Raw genomic sequence first — 23526 nt, forward strand, 5'->3', positions numbered from 1 at the left:
AAGATGGACTAGCACAGACTTCGCTGTAACATAATTTGCTGGTAAGTTTGATCTGCTAACATGAAGTTCATGTATGTTTCGTAATGCCATGTTCAGACACCTTATAATTTTGTATGCTGAACAGTAATATTTGGGTGAACGGTTGAAAGGTTGAGAATGAAGAATTGAGTTTGCAGCTACTAGCTTCTATGTAAAATAAACTAACGTTAGCTATCCCTCCCTTGCTTAAGTTACGGTAAAATAACGTAGAGTAATTTAGCAGTTTAACTTTACAGGTTCACAAACTCACGTAGAGTAACTTAGCAGTTTTCAGGTTCAGCAACTCACTTACGTTACTGACAAAAATGTATCTTTGCCTTTATTTTTTTGTGATTAACGTTACCCATCACATAAGCTCAGTGGCAGGCAGCCATTTCATTGTAACATTAATTATTTTACAATAACATCAGCTAGCTCGCTGTATTCTGTCAACTTGTTGGTGTGAATTGATAACAAAATCGTAGTAGCCTAGGGTATTAGTTGTACATAATTACTTATTTTGATTAACTCTTAATATCACGTTTTGGCAGTATACCATGGGGAAGAGGCGGCAAGGAGGTCCATGGGCTCTAACCTGGGACTAGAGGTCCAGGTGAAGTGGTTTGGCTGGGGTGTGGTGATATTGAACCCATTGAGACTGTACATTTCACTTTATGTCTATTGATGGACTGTTACACCTACCCCTTACTTATGCCAAACCTCATTTATGTTCTTTAAACATCAGAAAACAAACTTACTGTTGATGGCACTGAACTTGCACTTGGAAATGTTTATGGAACTGTTCTGTGAACTGTGAATTACATTTAACTCATTAAAACTCAAGCCAAACCAATATTGCCTGTGGTCTCAAAACATTTATGACTGTTTTTGCTCCTACAACAACTTCAGTCAGTAGGTTGAATTGAAGACCCAGATGCAGAAGTAAAGGTGAATTTGTACTTGTATATCTTGAGCATTACAGGTAACCACTGAATTTGTGAAACTAAAATAACAAAAACTAAAATGTACTAGGGCAATTCCACACAAAACGGTCACGTCCATAACACCAACTAAATGGCATGGTATTTGCATGATGCAAATGATTATGTGAAAAGTTTTTACGTTCTACAACCAAGAAGAGTGAATGCTCAAATGTCAAGTAGCCTAATCATCATTCACATCATACCATATCATACCATGGCATTGTGTTGGTGTTATGGACGTGACAGTTTTGCTTGAAATTGCCCACTAAGCTAGTGCATAGTCAGTACATATTAGATCACTTTAAAGACGGACAGATGTAAATGTTGTAAATAAAGGTGATCATCAAGGGGTCTGCTGGTGACAAAGTCCTTGAAGTCAGAAGCTGCCACTGCTCAACAATGACTTGTGCCCCATCTGGTAGGATGTTCCAGATCTGAAAACAGAAATATTGGTACATGTCACATCCTTGAACTTACTACTTATACAAACTATGAACAAATGCTCACAAATGAAGTTAAATGTATTTTTATATGGCAATCATAGACTGTCGTGGCAATATATGACCACAACTTATAAGATTTATAAGAATTTTTAGATTTATAAGAATAAGATTTGCAGACTTATTCGCAATATAGTTATAATGAACAAACTCACAGAACACTTAGCTGAATGGGGACAGGACAGGCATATTTAACTATTGTTCATGCTCTGTTTATGCAGGCTCTAAGCAAAACAAATTTGGTGTATTTAAAGTTCTGTAGAATAACCTTTTGTTGTATTTTTGTGTTTTCAGTGAAACAGTGTAAGCTCATATCTACACCCTGTTATAATAATAATAATAAGCTTTATTTGTATAGCACCTTTCATACACAGAATGCAGCTCAAAGTGCTTTACATTTGAAGCATGTAACACAATAATAGTCAGTCAGTCATTATCAATCACTTTTCTTCATTGCTGGGGCCGTTTATGATCCACTCAGCAACATATCAAAAATACAGAAAATGACATGTCATAAGACTGGCAGCCTTAACCCTCTTACCCCCCACAAGCACGCCATATGGCAACTGTGGCAAGGAAAAACTCCCATATTCCAGGAAGAAACCTTGAGCAGAACCTGACTTAATAGGGGGAGCCCATCTGCTTCTGGCTGGCTGCGCCCTCCAATAGCAGCAGATGTAGAATAATCTGTTGAGGTAGTCATTAACAGTTAGGCCAAGGTCCTGTCAAACACTAGTCAGCCACCGATGCCATATTGTTTAATTATGCAATCTGTATCCAACCAAAACCTGCAGATTTGAAGGCATAATACAACTGCTTTCCGTGTGACTTATCAAAAGATGCTAAAGATAATTATTTTGATAATTATTGCACAGATATGCCCTGGACTCACAATAAAAGGCCACTCTAAATGTCTGAAATGCATTCATGTTTGTGCAGTATATCAGACATCCCAACCTGCAAAAAGCCCTTTCAGGGAGGTACCCCCCCCCCCCCCACCTATAAATAAATAAATAAAAAATACTTTAGCCTTCTTAGATACTGAAATAGTGATGAATAGCCCATGTTTGTTAATTATTTGTCTTTACTCAACACACCAAATAAGGAAGGCCTATAGTTAGAAATTGGGATAATAAAATATGTAGATTTTGGTAGTTTGGTCTTTATGTAGCCTTGGCAAATAGCCATCTAGTAGGCTAGTCCTGAATAATATGCACATGAAATGACACTTGTTAAACTCACCTCAACATGTCTTTTGCAATTATTTAACAATGCTAAAGTCACTGTTACAAACAGTGCAGCATGCAAGACTATCGTTATTTTGAACTCTTAGACAAGGGTACACTTTCGTGTAGTCTGATGTGAAATGGGTCTTAAAATATTTCTTTTTGGGGGGCACTCTGTCTCTGCCATGACACTCTTGTTCCTTCTGAACTGAACTGAAACAGGCCAATCAGGATGCTCTCTGTCTTGAACAGGCACACAGTTACCTCTCTCTCTCTCTCTCTCTCTTTCTTTCTCTCTCTCTCTCTCCATCCCCGTCGTGTGCGCGCTACACTCAGATGCACACACGATTTGAAGTTTCGGTCTCGTGTGCGCACTCTGGCTCGCTCGTTCTAGATTCCGGGAGATTTTATCTAATTTGGGGCATCAGGGAGCCTTTATCAATATGCGGGAGACTCCCGGAACTTCCGGGAGACTTGGGATGTTTGGTATATGCTAATGATGTCTGGAATATACAACCAGGTTGCTCCATTTAAATGTATGAAAAATGTCAAAGTACCATGGAATCAGTGCTGAAGTGATGCTTCTGAGTGTCGACTACACAGACGAGAATTGAAGGTAGAGTCCAGAGCCCTCTCCAGCACCCAGCCTGTCTGGATCACCTACAGGGAATCTTTGCATAGACAAGAAGTGTTCGTTCAAATTTGTGTTTAACAAATAAATAAATCAATAAGAGTTTCAAACGTCAATTATAACTAACACCAATTATGGTAACTGGCTATCGCTCATCGTTGCATGGATCGCATAATGTTCAAATTATACGGTCAATGGTTCATAGCGGTTCACAATTTTACCTCAGCTAGCCGACAAGCAGCCGTTTAATGCTTTTTGTCTTAAATGTGACAACCCAAAGACTGTAGAAATTGACAACGGACTAAGCATTCCCACAGTGCGTATTTACAAAAGGTTTTTTGACGAGAACATGTGTGTTTCTGCCATTCGGTCATCATTTTCGATATTAACTTATTTGAGGCGATTTGACGCTAACGTAACATTACAGTGCCCAGTAACATCGATGCTAAATAATCCTAACATCTACGTGAAATAGTAGTGTAATGCATGTCACTTACCTGAAAAAACTGGAGCGAAGTCTTCTGAAAGTGTCGGTTAGTAGGCTTCAATTAATAGCTTAGCAAACCATTTTATGTCAGCTTTTTGTATAAAGATGTTCAGAAAGGATTTGTGTAGAATCATGGCTGAGACGTCAAAGTTTCAGGGTGTGTTTATATTTGTGTGTGTGTATATTTGTGTGTGTGTATGACCCCTGTCTTAACTCGTAGCCCCGGAGGTGGTCGGGAGGCAGCGATACGGTCGCCCTGTGGACTGCTGGGCCGTGGGAGTGATCATGTACATCCTGTGAGTTACGCACGCACACACACCTAACCCAGACATCCCAACCTGCAAAAAGCCATTTCAGGGAGGTACCCCCTCAATAAATAAATAAATAAATAAATAAATAAATACTTTAGCCTTCTTAGATATTGAAATAGTGATGAATAGCCCATGTTTGTTAATTATTTGTCTTTACTCAACACACCAAATAAGGAAGGCCTATAGTTAAAAAATTGTGATAATAAAATATGTAGATTTTGGTAGTTTGGTCTCTGTGTAGCCTTGGCAAATAGCCATCTAGTAGGCTAGTCCTGAATAATATGCACATGAAATGACACTTCTGTCAGAACCATTTTAGTCAAGAAACACAAGAGAAGATTCTGAATGAAATTTCTTTATTGTAAATTATGAATTACATTTGGCGGTATAGCTCTGTTCGGAGGAACCCCCCTATTTCCATGAGCACCATGGAAAAGCATTAAGTCAGGGGGCAGCAGCAGTTTACGGAATTCTCACCCCAGCAGGACAGGGAGAGATAAATATTCCCCCAAACAGACTATACCTGGTAATCCTCTCTCAGATACGATGAGAGGATGTCATAGTTATAGAGATAAGCCCCCCAAACCAAATATCTAGAACTAAATTTGTAACTAAATTTGGTAAAGGCGGGGGGGTGGGTGGCATAGCAGCAGGAGCAGCAGATGGCAGCATAACGCATAGATGCAACAGACACTGTTAATGGTCATCACCAGGGGCAGCAGGGGACATGGCTTTCTGGGCATCGAGAATGTTACGCACGTCCGGCCTTAGGTAGCATGCGTAGGCAGCAGAATTCCAGCGCCCCATGGCCTTCAGGGTCGACACCGGAGCGGAAGCTGCAGCAGTGGTTGCCGCCCCGATGCGCAGGGAATGAGGCGTGTAGCGGTCTGGAGGCAGCCCACAGAATTGGCAGAGGAGGCGCAGGTGGCACGCGAACCAGGCTCTGGACATTGGCTTCCCCTCTGGGGTGACGAAAAGCGGCTCCTGGGGTGCAGCACGGGGACGGCTTTGCAAGTCGGTCCGCATGGAAGACAAAGGACAAAACACACCATCAGATTCAGAGATATAAATGACAGTGCCTTGGCCACTTTTGTCAGTTTTTGAGTGCTTAAGAAGCAAGGTGAAATGGTGCTCGAAAATTGAGATATCAGAAATTGTGAGATCATAATGTGGGTCAAAAGCATAAGTGCGAGATGAAAATTCACCACCCCGTAGAAAACCATAAAAGGCTGTGAGGATTACAGTCTCCAGTAATTTATCTATGTAGGACCCAAAACACCCTGCCCTCAATTGTGAAATAATTTTTTCAACCAAAGGTAAAGTGAAAGGGAGGCGTTTGTCATTGCCTTGGGGTGACTCCTTTTTGAGGCCGTTCAACAGGAGGCGTATGGATGGATTCTCCAGAATGGCAGCAGCGGAAGGGTCCTGACAGCGCAGGTGAAACTGAATAGCAGCAACCATACATTTGATCCTCCTAGACTTGAAGCAGTGGACTATAAATGCACTAATACATGCAATATTGACTGGCAGAGTAGCTACAGATAAGGTGGCACAGAAATTGGTAAAGTGAGACCAGGCTGAGTCGTACATTTTTAATGTTGATTTCGCCAGACCCCCACGCATATATCGAGCAGCAGAGCACAGAAAATGGTCTGACTGAATGGCGGACATTCCAAGCTTGTTCGGGCTGCTCCTGGACACAGAAGATGGAATTTCTGAAAATTAAAACGAGAGAGAGAATCGGCCACTTGATTATTTAGACCGGGGATGTGGACTGCGCGAATAACATAATTGCCCATGATTGATAACCATGTTAGACGCCTCATAAATGTATTAATAAACGGTACGGAGGAGCGTCCTTTGTTGATTATAGCCACGGTTGCTTTGTTGTCACAAAAGATGATAATTCGTTTCCTTGCCCAATGCTTGCCCCATAAAAGACAAGCGATAACAATTGGGTACAATTCGAGTAAGGCCGTTGACGATACATCGGGGGGCAGAGTGCGTAATTCTGCCGGCCATGCACTTGCGAACCATTCTTTGTTGAAAACCCCCCCAAACCCAATAGAAGGGGCAGCGTCAGTGTATAGGTTAAGGGCAGGAGATGATTCTGCGAAATCATTATGAAAGAACGAAATTCCATTCCATTTTTCCAGGAACTGAGCCCAAAACTTAAGCTCAGACCTACAACCAGCGTCAATGGTGATTATGTCACTGATATTTTTTAGTTTTTGATAAATCGAGTAGCCTGGAAACGAATGATCGGCCTTGTGGAATTACCCTCATGGCGAAGTTCAAGTGGCCCAGGAGAGAAAGCAGTTCTCTTTTACAGAACGACTGGGACTCACAGGCGTCGTGCATGACTTGTCGTATACGGGACAATTTCTCTGGGGGTAGCGACGCTTGCATGAGGTTAGAGTCGAGTGCGATACCCAAAAACTCGATGACCTTAACCGAACGTATGGTTTTCTTTTACGACAGCGGAATACTCAGGTGGGAGAAAGTGCGCTTAAGGGCTGAAATCGAGACATTGGGCGGCGTGGAGGGAAAATCTACCAGCAGAAAATCATCCAGCAGATGGAGGACGAACGGGAGGTTATCATTATTTAGCAGAATCCAGCAAAGTGCTTCGGCCAACGTATCGAAAATTTTCGGACTGCTTCTACAGCCGAAAGTAAGTCTAACATAAAAGAACAGCTTTTTCCTCCACTTGACGCCGAATAGGGGCCACTGCGAGGGGTGTAGTGGCATTACTTTAAACGCGTCTGAAACGTCGGCCTTTGCGAGCCACGCTCCCCTGCCCGCCTTTTTTTATCAATTTGTCGACCGTACTATAAATCAGGGAAAACGGAGGAAGCGGAATGAAATCATTGATGCTGTCGACCTGACCGTTGTGGGGGGCGGAAAGGTCGATGATCAAACGTTTTTTGCCAGAATATTTCCTTGTGGCCACGCCTATGTAGCCTGGCCTTGGCCTGTCTACGTACTTCCGGTCGATTTCTTTTCCCTACAGTACTCCGTCTGGAATAGGTTGATTCACGCTCGTTTACTTCGGCAGTTGGGCAGCCGACCAACCAGCGAACAGAGGGCGTCCCTGAGAACGATTACGTACCCAGGCATGGTGTTTCAATTACTACGTCCCCGTCCCTGAAGCAGATCGCTTGGATTACATCAAGTAGGGAGCGAAAAGGACTTATACTTATGAAATCTTTGAGCAAATGTAAATAATAGTTTATCCTATTAACAGGAGTGTCATGAACGAAGTCACAGTGGAGTAGGATGTTATATCGTCAGCTAAACTTTAGTCATAGATTTTGTCACTTGAAATAGACTACGAACGTACCCGAGTCAAACTGTAGTTTAGTAGGCTACATGGTCGGGTCAAAATCGCTATTTTTCAAACACTAAGAAGGCTCGACATAACTTGAAACTTTGATCGAAGCATCATCAGTGTCTCTACATATGAACTCGAGCATTAAGAACATTGTTTGTGTACACATAGTTTACTAAAAAGAAAGATTTTGGACAACTCACTCCTTGCAAGATGGCAAGATGGCAGCGAGCAGAAAAAACAAGTGAGTTGTTCAAAACCTCTCTTTTAGTAAACTCTGTGTACACCAACAATGTTCTCAATGCTCGAGTTCATGTGTAGAGACACTGATGATACTTCGATCAAAGTTTCATGTTGTGTCGAGCCTTCATAGTATTTGAAAAACAGCGATTTTGACGCGATTGTATCAAAAAAGTAGTAGCCCTATAGGAATCCCATTCAAAAGGTCATTTCACCCGAAAACGACAACGCATACAAGCTTAAAAGTGGCGCTTTGGACGTACTTATGCATTTATATGAAAGTTTGACATTTACAAAACACTATATGATGCATTTTGGCGAGAGTTACGCAGATGAAACGTGTGATTGTTTGCTGATAAGATGCACCCGTGCTTGTTATGGGCGTGCTGCAGAGAAACTTCTCTGTATGACGAAACGCCGGTTGTTAGTGATTGGTTCAAAGGAACTCCAATGATTTTAAACCCTTTTAAACTGTGCCCTCCCACCCGGAAATAAACAAACGCCTATGGATCTAGGCCAGACTCTCTGCGAAGTCAGAGAGTCTGGTTTCCAGGCTAACGCCTATGGGGTTTATACGAAAAACGGGAAACGGCGACTTATCAAATGGACCGATCATGAATCCTTTTTTTAACTCCTTCTCCAAGAGGGCATCCACTATTTCCGGCTCTCGCCTAGCAGACAACAAATTAGGGCATGTGAAAGAAACAGCAGGGAAATTTGTCAAACCAGCAAAAAATCCATGAACAAGACCAGTAATTAAATAATTGACAAAACAGCGGTTTGGATGCTTGCGAAGAGCGTGTCCCAGCCTGGGAACATTTACACACTGCAAAAAATGAATTCTAACCAAGTGTTATTGATCTTATATTAAGATTAAAAAATCTATTTTTTCTCTCAAAAGATCATTTTGACTTAATTTAAGAAGACTTTAACTTATTTTAAGGAGTCTTATCAAGACAAATTTGCTCAATGCACTGGCAGACAAATTTGCTTGTTTTAAGGACAAATTTGCTTGTTTTCAAGATGAGATGTCTTAAAATAAGTCAAATATTTTTTAAATTAAGTCAAATGATTTCACAAGAAAGCGCTAGGTAAGTCTCTTTATACTGAAAACAATACCAACTAGTTTTTTTTTATCTTGATATAAGATTAATAACACTTGGTTAGATTTTGTTAGATAAGCAGTTTTTGCAGTGCAGGGGACTTGCGGCTTGGTGGAGCTTTAGATGGTCCGGCGGTGGGTTTTGCTTTGGAGCAGAGGGCAGAGGAATGGGCCGAGGACCCGCAGATGGAGCATTTCAGAACTTGATGACCCGTGAAGTGACGGCTAATGAGAGACAAATCGACTACGGACCAGTCCAATTTTTGGTTAAACCTTTGGATGTAGGTGGCGGCCTTAGCGGAGAAGGATTTATGATAATCATAAAAAAGTGTCCCACCGTAGGACACGGCCAGATCTGCGATGATGGAGAGGTATGTGTCTAGCTCTGCTCTGCGGGCGGGATAAGCCTCACACATGACATCTCTGTAAATGCTCAAAGCCACGCAGAATTCAGCGAAGGTTATGGAACGCTCCTGTTCCTTCTGAACTGAACTGAAACAGGCCAATCAGGATGCTCTCGGTCTTGAACAGGCACACAGCTACCTCTCTCTTTCTCTCTCTCTCTTTCTCTCCATCCCCGTTGTGTGCGCGCTACACTCAGATGCACACACGATTTGAAGTTTCGGTCTCATGTGCGCACTCTGGCTCGCTCGCTGTAGATTACGGGAGATTTTATCTAATTTGGGGGCATCAGGGAGCCGTTATCAATATGCGGGAGACTCCCGGAACTTCCGTGAGACTTGGGATGTCTGCTAACCTTACACACGCACACACACACACACACACACCTAACCTTACACACACACATAAGCAAGAAGCAACTGAATCCATGCATTTCCACTGAATTATTTTTGGAATGTGATCCCTTCACTGCAAAAAATTAAATCTAACCAAGTGTTATTAATCTTATATTAAGATAAAAAAAATCTATTTGGTATTGTTTTTAGTATGAAAATACTTACCTAGCGCCCTCTCAAAAGAACATTTTGACTTAATTTAAGAAGACTTTGACTTATTTTAAGGAGTCTTATCAAGACAAATTTGCTCAACGCACTGGCAGACAAATTTGCTTGTTTTTAGGACACATTTGCTTAACGCACTGGCAGACAAATTTGCTTGTTTTCAGGGTTAGATGTCTTAAAATAAGTCAAACTTTTTTTAAATCAAGTCAAATGTTTTCACAAGAAAGCGCTAGGTAAGTCTCTTTATACTGAAAACAATACCAACTCGTTTTTTTTATCTTGATATAAGATTAACACTTGGTGAGATTTTGTTAGATAAGCAGTTTTTGCAGTTCGTTCGTACTCGTCGCTCGACATATCGTGACTAAATTCAAGATGGCGTCGAACGGTAAAATTCAGTAAGGTACTGTCTGTATAAATCGTCTTGTAAATAAACTACCAGTGCTTTTTCAAAGTTCTCAATGTCTCGTTTTAAATGTCAAGGCCCTAGGAAGTCTACCAATGAAGTATGGGGCTACTTTGAGCCTCGTAAATGGTGTAAAACAGTGATTTATTTGCATGGCTAGGCCGATGCCCGAGGCACCCCCAACGAAAACCTGTTGGTAGCATTGGCTAACTAGCGCCAGATTTATGAGTGCAGGGGACAAGCCGAGATGAGCTATGAGACATACGTTCACACTCTGTATCATGTTTCAACACACTTTAGGTGAAAACCACACCGGAATTCTCCTTTAAGTGACTTAATCACTTTCCAGAATGTAGCTGGATTGCTACCACAGTCAGACAGGTTGTTCAAATAATAGGTAGATTTAGCCCTTTTCACAAAGTAAGTGCATGTATTTCTAAGATGTCTGAAAGTTTGTCAATCTCCTTCACTACCAGTGGATCTTGCCAATGCCGAAGCTTTGTTTCTTTGACAAATAATCTCACCTAAATCATGACTGAACCAAGGGTTACATCTATTTTTTATCCTAAATCTCTTAAAAGGGTCATTTTTATCTGCTAAGGTGTTACAAATAGTCTGGAAGTATTCTAATGCAAGTTCAGCATCTGGAATAAGATTTAAAGAAGTAAGGTCACTGGCATGTAGATCATGTAAAAATGCCTGCATAATAATAATATTTACATACAGAGGCCCTGACCTTTTTCTTCTTCCATCTCTAATGCAGCCCACAGGACAATGATCACTGAAATCCATTGGGAATACACAGCTATGCATATAATTATGAGGCTTATTTGTAAGAATGAGATCTAACAGGGATGAACGACTGGGAATTTTCATATTAGATTGTGTGGGTTCTGTGACTATTTGGGTAAGATTTAACTCGTTACACACATGTTTTAAGTAATCAGCTGCTGGAGACATCCAGTCTAGGTTAAGGTCCCCTAAAATGACAGCTTCAGAATGAACTAGAGAAGTAAATTGCTCTGAGAGACTATGTAGTGCGTCAGGATTGGCAGAGGGTGGACGGTAAACGGCCACAATAGCCAGAGAACAGCCACCGAGTTTTACGTTAATGGCTAATAAATCAAACTGACCCAGGACAGAGGTGGATACACGTATAGAGAAGCTTAAACTGTTTCTAACATAAATAGCTACGCCACCACCCCATTTAACTCTATCAGCTCTACAAATATTGTAACCATAAAGGGAAATATCTTAGTAATTAACATTGGTATTCAACCAAGTTTCTGAAATGACAATGACGTCAGAGTTGGAGTCATTAGCCCACAACTTTAAAATGTCCATCTTTGGCAAAAGGCTCCTAGCATTTATGTGAACAAAACCAAGCCTTTTACGTGTCTTAAAATGTTGTGACAAGTCCGATATAGGCATACCCAAAAGATGATCTCCAATATCAGATGAGCGCTCACCAGCAAGAGTTAGTGCGCTGCCAGTTGGCATGTTTAAAAGTGTCTTTTTGTTGTTTATGTCCATTTTCGCAGATGATTCCTTTTTCTTTACACTTGTAATCGCTGGGGCATAACTTTGGTAGATGAGGTGGCTTGTAGTTGACATGACAGAGCCAGTTGGCCTACGCTCTGGTGAGTCGCACTTATCAGACCATCGCAGCGTTTCCTGCGCAATATCCCCGTCGCCCGGCAGAGGTGGAGCACATTTTCGCTGATAGCCGCGTTGATAAATGACAACTGCAAAAGTTGTAGGGCAGTGTATCGAAGGGCCAACATCAGCAAGGTATGCTCAAACTGACACAGTCCAACGGCAGCTATGCACAAGCTGCGTCCTTCTGCGTTAACTGCGTTAACGTCCTAACTATGATCTAGTCTATGATCTAGTATGATCTAGTTTACGATCTACTATGATCTAGTTTATGATCTACTATGATCTAGTATGATCTAGTTTATGATCTACTATGATCTAGTTTATGATCTGTATTTGATTTCCACAGGTTGTCTGGCAATCCACCCTTCTACGACGAAAGCGATGATGATGATTATGAAAACCATGACAAGAACTTGTTCCGGAAGATTCTGGCGGGGGACTACGAGTTTGATTCCCCTTACTGGGACGACATCTCCGACTCAGGTCAGCAAGAGGAAGAGTGTGTGTAAGGTTGGGTGTCCATAACTCAGGGTATGTGTGTGTGTGTGTGTGTGGGTCTTTTGTCCTTCTGTCTGTCCGCCTGTCTATTTGGGGGCAGCTGTGGTATACTGGTTAGGGCTTCGGGCTTGTAACCGAAGGGTTGCCGGTTCTATCCCTGACCCATTAGGAAAAATGTGGGCGGGGGAAGTGGTTGAGTACTGCTCTCCCATGCCCACATCACATGCCCACATGCACCTAACTCCTCACTGCTCCCCGAGCATCGCTGTAGCAGGCAGCTCACTGTTCCGGGTTAGTGTGTGCTTCACCTCACTGTGTGTTCATTGTGTGCTGTGTGTGTTTCACTAATTCACGGATTGGGATAAAAGAGACCAAATTTCCCTCTCGGGATCAAAAGAGTATATATACTTATACTTACATACTTATATAGGGATCAAAAGAGTATATATACTTATACTTACATACTTATATAGGGATCAAAAGAGTATATATACTTACACTTACATACTTATATAGGGATCAAAAGAGTATATATACTTATACTTACATACTTATATAGGGATCAAAAGAGTATATCTACTTACACTTACATACTTATATAGGGATCAAAAGAGTATATGTACTTATACTTACATACTTATATAGGGATCAAAAGAGTATATGTACTTATACTTACATACTTATATAGGGATCAAAAGAGTATATATACTTATACTTACATACTTATATAGGGATCAAAAGAGTATATGTACTTATACTTACATACTTATATAGGGATCAAAAGAGTATATATACTTATACTTACATACTTATATAGGGATCAAAAGAGTATATATACTTATACTTACATACTTATATAGGGATCAAAAGAGTATATATACTTATACTTACATACTTATATAGGGATCAAAAGAGTATATATACTTATACTTACATACTTATATAGGGATCAAAAGAGTATATATACTTATACTTACATACTTATATAGGGATCAAAAGAGTATATATACTTATACTTACATACTTATATAGGGATCAAAAGAGTATATGTACTTACACTTACATACTTATATAGGGATCAAAAGAGTATATGTACTTATACTTACATACTTATATAGGGATCAAAAGAGTATATCTACTTACACTTACATACTTATATAGGGATCAAAAGAGTATATATACTTATACTACTGGGCTTGTCTGCCTGTCTACCCTCCGGAAGAAACAGCCTGGCCAGCTTAAGGTGGTTTGCTGGTTGACCAGCTGGTTGACCAGCTTAAGGTGGTTACCATCGTAAACTGGGTAAACCAGCCTGGCCAGCTTAAGGTGGTTTCCATCGTAAACTGGGTAAACCAGCCTGGCCAGCTTAAGGTGGTTACCATCGTAAACTGGGTAAACCAGCCCTGCTGAAAAAACCAGCCTGGCCAGCTTAAGGTGGTTTGCTGGTTGACCAGCTTGCTAACCAGCTTGTGTGACCATCCTATGATGGTAGACCTGCTAGACCAGCAAATCTCTTGCAAAAACATACCTTCAGCTGGTTTACCCAGCTTACAGTGGTAATTCAGCTGGTTTTGCTTGTTGTACCTCAAGCTGATCATTTTAGCTGGTGTTGCTGGTATACATTGCTGGTGTAGATAGATAGATAGATAGATAGATAGATAGATACTTTATTGATCCCCAGGGGAAATTCAAGGTCTCAGCAGCATACATACAACACAAACACATTCTTTAACGGCAGAAAGAGTAATTAAAGTATATAATATAAAAACACAACTAATGGCGGCCTTACATTGTACGATTTTGGCCTGTTTTCACAGTCGGCGACTAAATTTCCAAAGTCGGACAGAAATCATGGGAGTTGTACTGGAATCGCGGCGCGCTCCCGTCAACTAGATCGTTAAGTGTAAGGTGCCAATCTTAGCGGTTTTAAGTCAGTCGGAGTCAGTCCTTTTCTAGTTTTGCCGTTACGACAATATCAAACATGTTTGATATTATCGCAAGTCTTTCTAGTCGTGGCTCATGCAAATAGTGACGTAAACTATAAAAACCAATAGTGACCTCTCTCCAACACCAAACAGGAAGGGGCAAAGTATAGGCGACAGCTGTAGCCTATAATTATTTGTTATTCTTACAATATTTGTCATTTCTTATACATATTTAGTCGGCTCTTCCATGTGACAGAACAACTCTATATCGGTTAGGGATGTCACGCATGAAACAATACTGCAGAAACACGAAAATACAACTTTGAGTTTAGTAGGCTATCATTTCAGTTCCTGTATATCTATTGCACGATGGGTAATAATTTAAAGGAATCTAGTTGCAGTCTTGTAAATAGTGACCCTGCAAGATCCCTAGTCATTGCAAAATCATAGTCTGTGACTTAAAACCTCTACTACTTGTCTTTAGATGTGAGAGGGTCTGAGACTGTAGTCTTTCAAAAATCTTTTTCAAATCTTTGCAAATCTTTCCAAAAGTCTGTCAGTGTAAGGAGGGCTTAAGCAGTAAGGACAGTAGAAGATAAAGAATATGCTAAATATACTAAAATACAAATTATACTAACACTTAATACAATATATAAAAATATACTAAGATACAAATTACAAAAATACAAATTATACTAACACTTAATCTAAATCAATTCTAAAAACAGTATCCACATAGTGGTGATTAATAAATCAGAGGCGCTTGCAATGACTGAGGCAGGGACTGAGCCTGTGATTCTCTGTGCATAGTAAGGTATGGTAAGGTGCTCTAAGGTGCTCTGTGTGAATGAGTGTCATGGTGGTAGTGCAATGGTGAAAGTGGTCATGGTGATAGTGCAAATGAGTAAGTCAACAGTGCAACAATGCAGAAATAAAGTAAAGTAAAGTCTATATATCTATATATTTAACTATTTAAGAAAATGGAGAGGGGGTTATGCATATGTGCTAATGTGCTAATATAGCACGCAAACAGTGAGGCATAAAGACAGTGGTACAAGTGGCTAGTGGACAGACAGTACCAAACATGGAGGGGGTGAAAAGGCAGACAGACTATGCAGAGAAGTCTATCTCTACTCTTCCCTAAAGTAAGGCATTGAACAGTTCAATGGCCCTGGGGACAAATGACTTTCTCAGTCTGTCAGTTGTGCAAGGCAGTGAGCGAAGTCTCCAGCTGATCAGACTCTTCTGTTTAACAATAGTGCTGTGGAGTGGGTGACACTCATTGTCCAAGATGTTGATCAGTTTGTTCAGGGTCCTTTTGTCAGATAGTGAAGTGATGCACTCCAGTTCAGCTCCCACTACAGAGCCAGCTTTCCTTACCAGCCTGTCAATTCGCCCCACATCCTTCTTCCTTGAGCTTCCTCCCCAGCATACTACTGCATAGAAGAGGACGCTGGCAACAACAGACTGGTAGAACATCCTGAGGAGCTTACTGCACACATTGAAGGACCGCAGCCTCCTCAGGAAGTACAGCCTGCTCTGCCCTTTCTTGTAGAGTGCATCAGTGTTGGCTGACCAGTCCAGTTTATTGTCCAGGTGGAGACCCAGATACTTGTAGGTGCTAACCACCTCCACATTGACCCCATCAATGTGGACTGGTAGCAGAGTGGGCTTAGACCTGCAGAAATCCACCACCATCTCCTTGGTCTTTGAAGTGTTAAGTTGAAGATGATTGAGTTTGCACCATTGCACAAAGTCCTCCACCAGGCTCCTGTACTCCTCCTGCCCGTTCCTGATACACCCCACAATTGCAGTATCATCAGAAAACTTCTGCATGTGGCATGACTCGGTGTTGTAGCAGAAGTCAGACGTGTACAGGGTGAACAGGACTGGAGAGAGCACAGTTCCCTGTGTAACTGGCCATGCCAGCTTATCCCTGCTGAAAAAAAACAGCCTGGCCAGCTAAAGGTGGTTTGCTGGTTGACCAGCTTGTTAACCAGCTTGTTTGACCACCCTATGATGGTTGACCTGCTAGACCAGCAAAACTCTTGCGAAAACATACCTTCAGCTGGTTTACCCAGCTTATGATGGTGATTTAGCTGGTTTTGCTTCTCGTACCACCTCAAGCTGGTCATTTTAGCTGGTGTTGCTGGTCTACACTGCTGGTTTAACTGGCCATGCCAGCTTATGTTGGTCATTCTAGCAAACCAGCATGACCAGCTTGACAGGCTGGTCACCAGCATGACCATCTTGCACCAGCTGTATTCCACACAACAGGCTGGTCAAACCAGCATGACCAGCTTCCTCAGATGGTCACGCCAGCATATTCAGCTGGTGGCCTAACCAGCTACACCAGCAAAGACCAGCAAGAGCTGGAAGAAAACCAGCTAAAACCAGCTACCAGCATAAGCTGGTTTCTAGCTGTTTTTTTCAGCAGGGATGTTGGTCATTCTAGCAAACCAGCATGCCCAGCTTGACAGGCTTGGCCCTTACCGCCTGTGACTACGATTTCTCTTCGTCATACAGTCTGGAACAAAGTAATAAGAATCCGTCTCCGTAATGGGCGGATGCTTATTTTGAGGTTTGAAATCATTGGAGTTCCCTTAACCAATCAGCAACGTTTGGTAATGACGTGTGCTGTGCGCCGGAGTTCAGGCTTTTACGCTTACCACTTCCGCTTCAGGCTCTTCTGCTCTCAGTAGTAAACAGACCGCTGGCTAGTGTGCAGGCTACCTGGCCGCTAGGGCAGTCTCTTCGTAGTGGATATATCTCTAACTTGCGCCAGCCACAGACCGAGAGTTGTACACCAAAAGCGTCACGTCGCCGAGATTATATCAGCTCTTGTCACACGCCAGTTTTCCCTGTTATCTCTTCTCGCCGCTTATCAGACGATTGTTGTTCTACGCAGCCCGGTGACTTCGTCGGAGCTTAATTTGTTCTCCACGGGCTATTCAGACTACACTCTCGGATAAGTTGTACTGACGACCTATGTGTAATTTAACCTGGAGCTTGCCTCGGCATAAAACAACGCAGCCTACCTTGAGCCTCGCTCGGTGACTGGCTAACGTTACTCTCCACAAGCACGGTAGCCTCGCCTGGAGCCCAGCTCGGCCACAGGCTAGCCTCTGTCAAACACGGAGCGGTTTACCTTGAGCCCAGTTCAGTAACCGCTAGTCCCAGTCAAGCACAATCACAGCAGCCTTTCCTTGAGCCCCGCTTGGTAACCGGCTAGCTCACGTCAAGACACACAGCCTCGCCTTGAGCCCCGCTCGGTAGGGTAGGGTAGCTAGTAGCAAACATTCCATTCCTTAAGTAGGCCGCATTGATTTTGTAAAGGTAATTTGAGAGTAGGGGGGAGAATAACGAGCAGCAAACGTTTATTTGAAAACATGAAAAGTAGTGATGCATGTAGTACACTTGTGCGTTTAGGTTTAGTAATCACCATATGATAAATCAAACTTTTTTTCCAAAGCCAGTTGGAAGGAGAGTTTTACGACGTCCTTGCCATTTATAAAATTGACAAGACAAGCCTCATGTTCCTGCTTTAATTGCGTAATGCCCTCGAGAGTTGAGACAACTTCGCGGATAGCTTCTAGCGTCTCTTCCTCCGTCGCCATTGTTGCTATAATGTTGAACTACAAGCTTCGCTGGACTACAACAATCAACTCGGCAGGCAAGTTCCGCGTCATCACTCAACTGTTCGCTGATTGGCGCGGTTGTACGCGAACCGCATACTGTCTGTTGGGCCAGACTACGTGCGAGGCTGAAATCAAATTTTGGCCGGAAGTACGTAGGATGGTAACACCAGGCTAGGTCACCAGCATGACCATCTTACACCAACAATTGGCAGGCTGGTCACCAGCATGACCATCTTACACCAGCTGTATCCCACATGACAGCCTGGTCAAACCAGCATGACCAGGTGGCCCAACCAGCTACACCAGCAAAGACCAGCAAGAGCTGGAAGATAACCAGCAAAGACCAGCTAAAACCAGCTACCAGCATAAGCTGGTTTCTAGCTGTTTTTTGTTTTGGATTGAATTGCTTTGAATTGTTTGGGTTTGTAAATAAATAAATAAATACATACATAAAAGTAAAAAACTGATACCTTTTGCTTTCCCCAAATACAATGTAGCCTACAGGTGTACATGACCTTTCATCAGTCCAGTTGCAATGGATGAACTGTGATGAACTGCCCTACTTGTGATTGTTTAGAGATTTTAAAGGTTTTATAACAATGCTACAACGTTTTTGGCTAGTGCTACAAATCTATTCACCTTCGCAGCGCCAGTAGGCTACTTGCTGTGCGGCCTGCACACACACACACAGTCATGCCAAACAAGCATACACAAAAGTTTCAAGAGTGGGGGTGGAGTAGAAGATGGATACAAATTGATTAGTGTGATTTATGTTCGCGGAACGGATGTACAGGACTGAGCGACAGTCATATTTTTTACCGCTATGCGGTACATCTAGTTTTATAGCCTTATACTCTTTCATTAAATAGGCGCTCCTCCGAAATTTGGTGCAAAGCTAGTGCAAATCGTATCAATAGGCTGGCAGTTGAGTTAACGACAGTGGACAAAATCAGGGCACAGTGTAGGCTACAACTAACACTCACATTCCTCCCCTTAGTTTCAACGAGTTCTAATAATGTGAAGTAATGTGAATACCTCCATCCCTCAGAAGTTAGCGTTGGCTGCGTCTCGCTTGCTATGATTGCACTTCATGCTACCAGCCTCTGTCACGTAGGCTGCCATGTGGAGCTTGTGCCTATTGCGCAAGCGCGCAGCTGAGAAAGCAGCGTCGCTGTCAAATCTGTCCCTGGGAAAAGTAACGTTGTGCCGATTTGAAAAAGGAACTACGTTACGTTACCAAATTTTCAGTAGTATTGTGTTACACTACTTTTTACTCGAAAAAGTAGTTACGTTACTTTGTAACGACAACAACATTGGTGTGATGTAATGGGATTGTGTGTGTGTGTGTGATGGAGTTGTGTGTGTGTTGTGTAATGGGATTGTGTGTGTGTGTGTGTGATGGAGTTGTGTGTGTGTGTTGTGTAATGGGATTGTGTGTGTTGTTTTGTGTGTGTGTGTGTGTGTGTGTGTTGCTGCAGCTAAGAGTCTTGTAGTTCGTCTGATGGAGGTGGACCAGGACCTCAGGATCACAGCGCAAGAAGCCGTAAACCACGAATGGTACACACACACACACACTTACTCACACACACACATAAACCACGAATGGTACACACACACACACACACACACACACACACACACACTTACTCATACACACACACTTACTCATACACTCACACACACACTTACTCATACACACATAAACCAAGAATGGTACACACACACACACACACATAAACCACGAATGGTACACACACACACTTACTCACACACACACACACACACTTACTCATACACACACACTTACTCATACACACACACACACACACTTACTCATACACACATAAACCACGAATGGTACACACACACACACACTTACTCATACACACATAAACCAAAAATGGTACACACACACACACACCCACACACACACTCTCTATTTCTCTCTCTCATTCATACACATCCATTTTCTCTCCCTCTCTCTCTTACACACACACACACACACACACACATAAATCATGAATGGTACACACACACACACACTCTCTAGTTCTCTCTCTCATTCATACACATCCATTTTCTCTCCCTCTCTCTCTTACACACACACACTTACTCATACACACACACATTCACTCACTCTATCTCTCATAGACATCCCATTCTCTCTCCTTCTTACACACACACACACACACAAGAAGAGCTGACAAGTCCAGGTGTTTACTGTAGGTCTATTTCAATGAAAAATTTAGTAAGTTGTATTTCAATTCAATTTGTCTTGTCTGTGTGCTTACTGTAGGTCTTACATATCTATTACATCTTGGGAGGAATTAATACAATTCATTATTATTCAATACATTTTGTCTTTCCATAGTTTTTCTGATAACAGCAAAAGAGAAAGAAATGGCATAGACATAGCAAAAATGAAGGTTAAAACTCCTCATTTTGAGAACAATCCCTACTGAAAAAACCAGCCTGACCAGCTAAAGGTGGTTTGCTTGTTGACCAGCTTGTTTGACCACCCTATGATGGTTGACCAGCTAGACCAGCAAATCTCTTGCGAAAACATACCTTCAGCTGGTTTACCCACCTAACGATGGTAATTCAGCTGGTTTTGCTTGTCGTACCACCTCAAGCTGGTCATTTTAGCTGGTGTTGCTGGTCTACACTGCTGGTTTAACTGGCCGTGCCAGCTTATGTTGGTCAAACCAGCATGACCATCTTGCACCAACAAAGTCAAGCTTGGCAGGCTGGTCACCAGCATGACCATCTTGCACCAGCTGTATCCCACATGACAGGCTGGTCAAACCAGCATGACCAGCTTCCTCAGATGGTCACGCCAGCATATCCAGCTGGTGGTCCAACCAGCTACACCAGCAAAGACCAGCAAGAGCTGGAAGAAAACCAGCAAAGACCAGCTTAAACCAGCTAAAACCAGCTACCAGCATAAGCTGGTTTCTAGCTGTTTTTTTTCAGCAGGGATGTTGTCCAGTGTGTAATGATTGATTGAAATCACACAATGATTTAACTTCAAGATGTGTTGTCTGAAAGCAACATTTCATACCTATCAACCCTCTCACGGGTTTCTCACGTATTATAACCCTACTGAAAAAAACAGCCTGACCAGCTAAAGGTGGTTTGCTGGTTGACCAGCTTGTTGACCAGCTTGTTTGACCACCCTATGATGGTTGACCAGCTAGACCAGCAAATCTCTTGCGAAAACATACCTTCAGCTGGTTTACCCACCTAACGATGGTAATTCAGCTGGTTTTGCTTGTCGTACCACCTCAAGCTGGTCATTTTAGCTGGTGTTGCTGGTCTACACTGCTGGTTTAACTGGCCGTGCCAGCTTATGTTGGTCAAACCAGCATGACCATCTTACACCAACAATGTCAAGCTTGGCAGGCTGGTCACCAGCATGACCATCTTGCACCAGCTGTATCCCACACGACAGGCTGGTCAAACCAGCATGACCAGCTTCCTCAGATGGTCACGCCAGCATATCCAGCTGGTGGTCCAACCAGCTACACCAGCAAAGACCAGCAAGAGCTGGAAGAAAACCAGCAAAGACCAGCTTAAACCAGCTAAAACCAGCTACCAGCATAAGCTGGTTTCTAGCTGGTTTTTTCAGCAGGGAACTTTATTCCCGCTGTCTTCCTCCCTGCTGAAAAAAACAGCTAGAAACCAGCTTATGCTGGTAGCTGGTATTAGCTGGTCTTTGCTGGTTTTCTTCCAGCTCTTGCTGGTTTTTGCTGCTGGATATGCTGGCGTGACCATCTGAGGAAGCTGGTCATGCTGGTGTAACCAGCCTGTCTTGTGGGATACAGCTGGTGCAAGATGGTCATGCTTGTGCATGTAGATAAGAGAAGATTGGTTGTTGTGAGAGCACAATTTGATGCCAATCTGTGAAGTAAAGTCACGTTACACCTAACTTCAAACCTCGTTTAGTTAGTGCAGCAGTTTTGTTGTCTGAATTCTTGTAGCCTAGTCAGCAGAGGGATAGCAACAGAAAGACGAATGTTGCAATTTTCCCAAATTTTGGGTGAGACACCCAGAAGTCTCCCTTATTTTCAATGCTTAATGCTGACAGCCCTGCTGAAAAAAACAGCTAGAAACCAGCTTATGCTGGTAGCTGGTTTTAGCTGGTCTTTGATGGTTTTCTTACAGCTCTTGCTGGTCTTTGCTGGTGTAGCTGGTTGGACCACCAGCTGGATATGCTGGCGTGACCATCTGAGGAAGCTGGTCATGCTGGTTTGACCAGCCTGTCATGTGGGATACAGCTGGTGCAAGATGGTCATGCTGGTTTAACCAACATAAGGTGGCACGGCCAGTTAAACCAGCAGTGTAGACCAGCAACACCAGCTAAAATGACCAGCTTGAGGTGGTACGACAAGCAAAACCAGCTGAATTACCATCGTTAGGTGGGTAAACCAGCTGAAGGTATGTTTTCGCAAGACATTTGCTGGTCTAGCTGGTCAACCATCATAGGGTGGTCAAACAAGCTGGTTAACAAGCTGGTCAACCAGCAAACCACCTTTAGCTGGTCAGGCTGGTTTTTTCAGCAGGGAGCTATAAACATTTGCTTTTGCTGCATCCCTACTGAAAAAAACAGCCTGACCAGCTAAAGGTGGTTTGCTGGTTGACCAGCTTGTTGACCAGCTTGTTTGACCACCCTATGATGGTTGACCAGCTAGACCAGCAAATCTCTTGCGAAAACATACCTTCAGCTGGTTTACCCACCTAACGATGGTAATTCAGCTGGTTTTGCTTGTCGTACCACCTCAAGCTGGTCATTTTAGCTGGTGTTGCTGGTCTACACTGCTGGTTTAACTGGCTGTGCCAGCTTATGTTGGTCAAACCAGCATGACCATCTTACACCAACAATGTCAAGCTTGGCAGGCTGGTCACCAGCATGACCATCTTGCACCAGCTGTATCCCACAAGACAGGCTGGTCAAACCAGCATGACCAGCTTCCTCAGATGGTCACCCCAGCACATCCAGCTGGTGGCCCAACCAGCTACACCAGCAAAGACCAGCTAAAACCAGCTACCGGCATAAGCTGGTTTCTAGCTGGTTTTTTCAGCAGGGATGTTCTAAATTTTTTAAGAGTGTTCTAAATGTTTTAAGAGTGTTCTAAATGTTCTAAATGTTTTAAGAGTGTTCTAAATGTTCGAGTCTGTTCCAAGCAAATGAGGCATTTTGGCCAGAGTGCTTCCGTTTAGTGTTTCTGTGTTAATTGTTTTCAAAAATGATGTCAGAGTTGACACAAGCATTAAAGATAAACATATCTGTCTATATCGTTCATACTGCATATCCATATTTATTCTGCTCGTACAATGTTGAATCTAATCTAATCTAAAAACTGTAATAATCATCTGCTGTCAAAGAGGCAATTGGAGTTAGTTAAAAACCTTAACTTATTTACTGGGGCACAGCAGTTCAATACTGGGGCACGTGCCCTAATTAAAGGGGTCTAGTGACGGCCATGCAGCTCCTGAACCCTCACATAGGTCACACTTCTGAACACTCACATAGGTCACATTTCTCCTGAACACTCACATAGGTCACACTTCTGAACACTCACATAGGTCACACTTCTCCTGAGCACTCA

The 23526-nt window shown here is 42.6% G+C and overlaps 1 protein-coding gene across 1 annotated transcript in view; it reads left to right on the top strand.

Annotated features, from left to right (window-relative positions):
- The window catches only part of LOC143104498 (caM kinase-like vesicle-associated protein), a 77773-nt gene that overhangs the window by 17849 nt on the left and 36398 nt on the right, over positions 1 to 23526 (top strand). The window contains exons 6-8 of the mRNA XM_076268596.1: positions 4066 to 4141; positions 12203 to 12339; positions 19396 to 19474. Of these exons, the coding sequence (XP_076124711.1) occupies positions 4066 to 4141; positions 12203 to 12339; positions 19396 to 19474 (292 nt within the window). The remainder of the gene's footprint in view (positions 1 to 4065; positions 4142 to 12202; positions 12340 to 19395; positions 19475 to 23526) is intronic.

The sequence above is a fragment of the Alosa pseudoharengus genome, unplaced genomic scaffold (genome assembly GCF_046254945.1).
Source record: "Alosa pseudoharengus isolate Yale_2024_CS ecotype anadromous, Long Island Sound unplaced genomic scaffold, YU_APseudo_1.1 YU_APseudo_1.1_scf_5, whole genome shotgun sequence".
NCBI lineage: Eukaryota > Metazoa > Chordata > Actinopteri > Clupeiformes > Clupeidae > Alosa > Alosa pseudoharengus.